The 6,948-nt window shown below is 53.7% G+C and overlaps 1 protein-coding gene across 1 annotated transcript in view; it reads left to right on the forward strand.

Moving 5' to 3' along the window:
- Positions 1 to 1,282: 1,282 nt before the first annotated feature.
- Positions 1,283 to 6,948, forward strand: part of CORO2A (coronin 2A) — a 24,759-nt gene continuing 19,093 nt past the window's right edge. Inside the window, exon 1 of the mRNA XM_006758439.2 lies at positions 1,283 to 1,700. Coding sequence (XP_006758502.1) covers positions 1,500 to 1,700 — 201 coding nt within the window. The 5' untranslated portion in view covers positions 1,283 to 1,499. The remainder of the gene's footprint in view (positions 1,701 to 6,948) is intronic.

Consider the following 6,948-nt stretch of genomic DNA (forward strand, 5'->3'; position numbering starts at 1 on the left):
TTCAGGCTGCTCCAGGGCCAGCCGGCCCCTCTCTGGAGGGCGTCCACTTAGTTTCCGGAGCCTTGTTCTCCTTTGGGTGAAGTGGGGGTGGGAATGGCTGGGAGCTAAGGTAGGGTCCAGGGTGCAGTGGGTGTGAAAGAGCTTTTGTCATCATGGGCATGATCTTCAGGAACCTGGGCTGGAGGCTGCAGACAGCGGGTTCGGCAACCAGCTCCACCACTGACACTGTGTGACCTCGGGGCCCTCACGTCTCGCTGCACCCCTGCACCTGCGAAGGGGAGCCAGGTGGCCCTGCCTGCTCGGTTCAGACAGGGGAGCACGTGGAATGGCCCTGGCACATAGCAACCACCCCCCACTGTGAGCTGTTATTTCCGTGCAGGTGACTGTGAGCTCAGGGGCACTTGCTCAGGCCTGAGGCTCCCTGACCCTGGGCAGAGCTGTCCCTCGGGCATGGGACCAAGCTCTGGGCGGTGGAGGGAGAGCTCTGGGCGGTGTCATGGTTCAATTCCTGGGGGCCGGAGTGGCTAGGACTGGATGGCCAGCGGATCCATGTTGATTTCAGCCGCCATGACTCACCCCCGCCCCCACAGCCCACCACGGGCACGCAGACGCCAGGCCGGTGGGTCTCCCTCCTTGGCATTTCACTACCATGTCCTCTCCTCTCCACGCCCTCTGCCCTGTCCCAGCCCAGGTGACCATCACCTCTCCTCCGGCCCACCCTTCCTTCCTCCCGAAAGTGAAGCCTGGCCTCACAGTCCTGCAGCCGCTCCCATCGCCCTCGGAGCCCAGGTTCTTTACCGTGGCTCCCGAGGGGCTAGTCCTCCTCTTGCCCACCTCTTTCCGAAACCCCCGGGCCTGGCACAGGTCCAGTCACTCAGTGGTGCTCAGTAAACGTCGAGTGAACAAATGCAGGCCTGGATGAGAAGCCTGGCCAGCTCAGGATGCCTGGATGAGAGTGGTGGCCGTAATTATGCTGCTGGTCAAGGGGTCTACGTGTATCCTCTCATTTAATCCTCCTGACAAGCCTCTGAGAGGGATGCTTTCGTCGTCCCCGTTTTACGGATGAGAAGACGGAGTCTGCAGAAGTTAAGTCACTTGCCTGCCCCGCTGGCCAGAGGCAGAGCTGGAATTGAAGCGCAGGCTGGCTGGCTCCCGAGGGCACAACGTTACCCAGTTGGCCGGGCTGGGAGGGGCGGGGTGGCTGGCCTGCCTGGTGAGATGGTGGATTGGGAATGTGCTGAGGTCTCTCTACAGTCTTTCTGCTCTTTCTGTGTTCACACGCGGAAGGATGAGAAGCAGACTGGTCAGCAGTAATTACACATCGTCTCGCTACATCTCACCAGGTCCATGGAAGTAGCCGCAGATACAGCCTGTTCACTGGGTTCAGCACCTCCCTGTCCTGGTTGTCCCCTCTTCTGTGTTCTCCAAGGGAGGTCGCCGTGCGCCCCGCTACCCAGGCAGCGAGCCTCAGACTCCTTGTCCCCGTTTGTCTCCCGCAGATGTCATGGCACCCCCAGTACCGGAGCTCCAAGTTCCGCCACGTCTTTGGCAAACCAGCCAGCAAGGAGAACTGCTACGACTCGGTGCCCATCACCCACAGCGTCCACGACAATCACTTCTGCGCCGTGAACCCCCACTTCATCGCAGTGGTGACCGAGTGTGCTGGAGGGGGGGCCTTCCTCGTCATCCCCCTACACCAGGTAAGGGCGCCTGGCGAGCCCAGGCCCGGAGGCTCTCTGGAGGCAGCTCAGGGCAGAGGGAAGGTAGAAAGAGCCTGCTTTCTGCTGCGGTGCGCGGGTTCAAACCCGAGACCTGCCTGCTCCAGCCGCGTGACCTTGAATAAGTCACTTCACCTCCATAAGCCTTCGTTTCTTCACTGGGAAAAATATACCTCTCCTGGGGTTTCAGCAGTTGCCTAACTATTCCTGGGATTTCCCCTCTACCCCACTGCAAAATGATTCACTCCTGAATAAAACGTATTTTTTAATGCATTGCCAGGCTCACACGACATCTGGGACATCTCCAAAGCCACTTGCTCTCCCCCGTAAAGGAAACCAACCTTAAGCCAAAACCTAAGGCGGGAGAGGACAGCAGTAAGTGAACAGAAAGAACTGGCCTGTCCTGAGGGCAGATGTAGGCAGTAGAGGTTGGACCTTTGGCATTTGCTGATATTGAACAGTGTTGGACCCCCAAGTGGCAGTTTCATATAGATTCACCCAATAGCAGATCTTTTCGGGGACCTGCGTCTCTGCCTAGAGGGGGACCCTCCAGGGGTCTCAGCCATGCCGGGTTGGTAGGGCCTCTGGTTCGCAGCAAATGCAGACACAGGTCTCTGGAGGAAACAGTTCAGTGCGGACGGGAGTCCCACAGATTCAGGTCAGCGAACTCATAATCTGAGGTCACCCGCACGTAAGCCACCAGCATTCAGAAACAACAGAGCACTTCAGAACTTACCAATCACCGATCGGAATCTCACTACCCGGGTGTTCTGCTGGGACCTCCTATACTTGGAATAGGGGGGAAAGAACCAGTACTTTTTTTATCCATATGGCACATTGAGGGCACACGGTTGGTGCTCGTACATGTTCATTGATTGAACAAATTACCCGGGAATCGTTCATCCAAATAAATAGGGAGGGCATAATTGGCAAAGGGAATGGCACAAGCCAAGGCATGGGGTGGGGACTGTGTGTGGACTGTCCAGGGAACAATGCAGAGAGCTGTCTGGCCAGAACAGATAGAACAGTCTATCTAAGGGAGGAAGGGAAATACCCTGGGGAAGTTCATCAGGGTCCGATGAGAATGGCCTGGAATGCCGGGGTGAGAAGTGTGAGCTGTATTCTAGAAAGATGAAATTTTTCAAGCGAGGGAGGAACAAGTGTACAATGGGATTTATGGAAAGACGTCAAGGTTAGAGCTGGACGGACCCCCAGACATGGCCTGTTTGGCTACTTATTTCTTCCACGTTCTGGGTGCTTCTAAAAGACTCTGTCCAGCCTGGCCAGTATGCTTCAATGGTTAAGCATCAGCCTATGAACCAGGAGGTCATGGTTCAATTCCTGGGTTTCGGGCTGGATCCCCAGTAGGGGGCGTGCAGGAGGCAGCCAATCAGTGATTCTCATTATTGGTGTTTCTCTCTCTCCCCCTCTCCCTTCCTCTCTGAAATCAATAAGAAATATATAAAAAAATAAAATAAAAGATTCTGGCCCTAACCGGTTTGGCTCAGTGGATAGAGCGTCGGCCTGTGGACTGAATGGTCCCAGGTTCGAGACTGACTAAGGGCATGTACCTTGGTTGTGGGCACATCCCCAGTAGGGGGTGTGCAGGAGGCAGCCGATCGATGTTTCTCTCTCATCGATGTTTCCAACTCTCTATCCCTCTCCCTTCCTCTCTATAAAAAATCCATAAAAAATATATAAAAAGAAATTCACCTACATCCATTCATATTTTTTTCTTCATGTTTGTTATTGTGGGCTCAGAGAAAACAATTAGGTTCATGGCACTAAGGTCAATTACCTAGTAATTACATATTAATGTGTTTTTTTTCCTGATTTTTATGACTTGGACTTTGTCAGAAGTGTCATGGTTTCCAACTTGCATGAAACATTGAGTATGGATAGGTGTTAATAACTGCGATGAGATAAGGAATTGGTTTGATGTGATGGAATGTGACCTGGGAGGGGCGAGAGGATTAGGTCAGAGAGAAGGAGCAGAGAAAGCCTTTCTGGGGAGCTGACACTTGGGCAGAGAGCCACTAGAAACCCTAGAGGCAGAGGATTCGGGTAGAATGCACAGCACATGCAGCGGCCCTGCGGTGGGAATGGGTTTGGTGATTGAGAAACAGACAGGTGTGTTGTCACATGGCAAGAGCAGTGGGAGGTGGTCAGAGAGGGGAGCAGGGCTGGGCTGTGATGACCCTGGAGGCAAGGGCAGGAGTCCGGCTCCATTGTGTGTCCAGCGGGACTCTACTCGGAGGGTTGAGATGCAGTTATCCTGTGCAGCCTGATCGCGGGTAAAATGTGCAGTTAGTTCCCTTTGGGCTTTTTGAAACAGTGGCATAAGTGGCTGAGGACACGTGGTATTTGCTGAACTAGTCAGAGCTCATGCCTTGGTGTCACTTGGACGCGATTCTGACTCGGTAGCTCTGCGGTGGGGCCGGAGAGTCTGCATCCCAGCAGGCCCCAGAGTGGCCAGAGGAAACGCAGGACGCCAGTCAAATCTGCACTTCAGAGAAGCACCAAATACCTTCTTGTTTATTTTTTCTTTTTAATGAAACGTTCTTGTTTTGAGATCATTGAACATTCACACGCAATAGTAAGGAATAACATATTCGATGTGCCCTGCACCCTTTCCGCCCAACTGGTAACATCTTGTGAGACTGGAGTACAGTCTCACCACCAGGATACCCACATCGGAGCGGTCAAGATGCAGAATGCTGCCAGCGTCACCAAATCTCCCGGGCTGCCCTTCTCAGCCACAGCTACTTCCCTCGCTCCCCTCTCACCTTAGGCCCCCACAGCCACTCTGTCCTCCATTTCCCTGCTCTTGTCATTGTAAGAATGTCACCTGGATGGAGCCATACGGGATGGAACCTTTGGGCGTGGCTTTTTTTCACTCAGCATAAAAGATCCACCCAAGTTGCTGCGTGTTATCAGTTGCCTGTTCTTTTTTATTGCTGAGTAGTATTCCTTTCGGGGTGTGAATGCAACACAGTTCGTTTAACCATTTACCCGTTGAAGGTCATCTGGATGGTTCCCAGTTTGGGGCTGTTATGAGTAAAGCTGCTATAAACATCCGCCTACAGGTTTCTGTGTGAACATAAGTCAGTCTCCAGGTCTGTGGGACAGAGGCCCAGGAGGGCAGCGACGAGGCCCGTGATGGTGAACCTATGACACCTCTGACACGCAAACTCATTTTTTTGGTTGATTTTTCTTTGTTAAATGGCATTGAAATATATAAAAGAAATATCAGAAATATAAGTCTTTGATTTACTATGGTTGCAAATATCAAAAAATTTCCATATGTGACACGGCACCAGAGTTAAGTTAGGGTTTTTCAAAATGCTGACTCGTCGAGCTCGAAAGGTTCGCCATCACTGGACTAGGTCGTCAAACCTGTGTCCTTTTATAAGAAATTGCCAAGCTCTTTGCAGAGAATTCCTCGGTATCGGTAAAATATCATACGGGACGTACTCAGACCAGAAGTAACATGTGTTGTGTATGTGAGATTCAAATACCCCTGGGCAGCCCGTATTTTTATTTGCTAATTCTGGCGACTCTTCTCCCAGGTGGTGCCGCCTGATTTGCAAACTGCATTTCAGTCCTAGACAGCCGCCTCGTTCTTTTTTATAATCATGAAAAATGGCCAAACACAAAAGTAGGTAGAAAACAACATAACAAACTCTTCGACACCCAGATTCTAGAATTTTCGAGACTGCTCCTCTTGCTTCATCCATCCCTTTACCCCGCACTGAAGGCTTCTAAAGCAAACCCTGGACATGTTGTCAATTTATCCCCACAAACTTCAGTATCCAGTTCTGAAAAGTAAGGGCGCTTTCTGTCCTGCCCACAATGCCAGGATCACAGCACGGTCACGGGCTCCTGGGTCACCCTCTTTAGCCACAGCCGCTTCCCTCTCTCCCACCCGCTCATGTGAACCGTCTCTGGTGCCTCCTAAGTGCCTCCTTGTGTCTGAATCAGGTCCAGAAAGGCCCCTCAGCACATTTGGTTGGTAGTTTCTTACGTAACCACGTCCAGGGTGAGGGAGCAGGAAGGAGAGGCCGAGAGAGGGGAAGGACACAGGTGCCGGTCCCATCGCGCAGCCCTGACTCAGGGCAGATAAGACAGTGCTGACGTGGGTGCCATTGGTCCGTTGTTTGGGGAGCCTTGCCCCGTTGTACAGAGGAGATTCTGAGGCTTGGGGAGATGACTTCCCCGAGGACCCTGAGCAGTAAGAGTGAGGACCCAAATGTGGCCCAGATATAGCTCCTTGTTGGTCACCAGGGATTATGTCCCATCCAGGCAGAGACGTGTCGGTAAAGAGTGCCCTGTGAAGGCAGGGAGGGGAGGAAGGGACCAGTTAGCTACTCATTTAATGGAATGCCTGCGTTGGAAGGTGTCCCGGAAGTTCTCAAAAGGGCTAGGCTGCCCCAGGCGGTGTCAGGTGTCCCAGAGGGTGTGCCCCTGCAGTCAGGGCCCTTCCTTTTGCATGCTGTGACCCAGGGTGAACCCCTTGGAGGGAGGTGCTTGCAGCCTTGGCAACAGAGGACTGTGCTCCCAGAATAGGGCACAGCGGGAAGGTCTGGGGACAGGCCTGGCCCGAGCCTGGGGGTGTGCCAGGTTGGGCTCCTGACCCTGGGGCCCGCTTGCAACAGATCCACCTCTTGAAGGTACAAGGGTGGACTTTGCTGTGAGGTGTGGAGGATGGACAGGAAGGAAGGCAAGGGCAGGCCGTCGGGGCTGGGACGTTGCTGGGAGTGGACCAGGCCAGAGGGGAGCCATGGGCCTGCGGGGTCGAATGGACATCAGGGGCTGCAGGTGCCTGGGGGAAGGGGCACGTTTGCTGCGCTCTTAGAGGCCAGACGGACCACCTCAAGCCGGTGTCTACCCAGGCCACTCCCCTGCTCAGAGGCCTCCCATGACTCCCCACTCACTGCCTGCAACTAAGTCCTGCCTTCCTCGCCGAGCTCCCATCATCGTCCCAGTTTGCATTTCTGAGCCTTCCGTAGCATCTCCTGTTCCCTCCCACTCAGATCCCCTGTCTAGGCATGCAGGGTGTGGGCTAGTCCTTTTTTTAAGTCTCTTTCAGCTCTTTGGATGGGTTTAGCCTGGAAAAGAGCTTACTCAAGGAATGGGTCCTCTGCCTTCACATTTCCCAGGGGCTGGCCTGGGAGGGGACAGAAAGGGTGTCTATGGGGCCCCAAAGGACAGCGCAGGACCAGAAGCAGGA

Source organism: Myotis davidii, unplaced genomic scaffold (assembly GCF_000327345.1).
Source record: "Myotis davidii unplaced genomic scaffold, ASM32734v1 scaffold534, whole genome shotgun sequence".
Lineage (NCBI taxonomy): Eukaryota > Metazoa > Chordata > Mammalia > Chiroptera > Vespertilionidae > Myotis > Myotis davidii.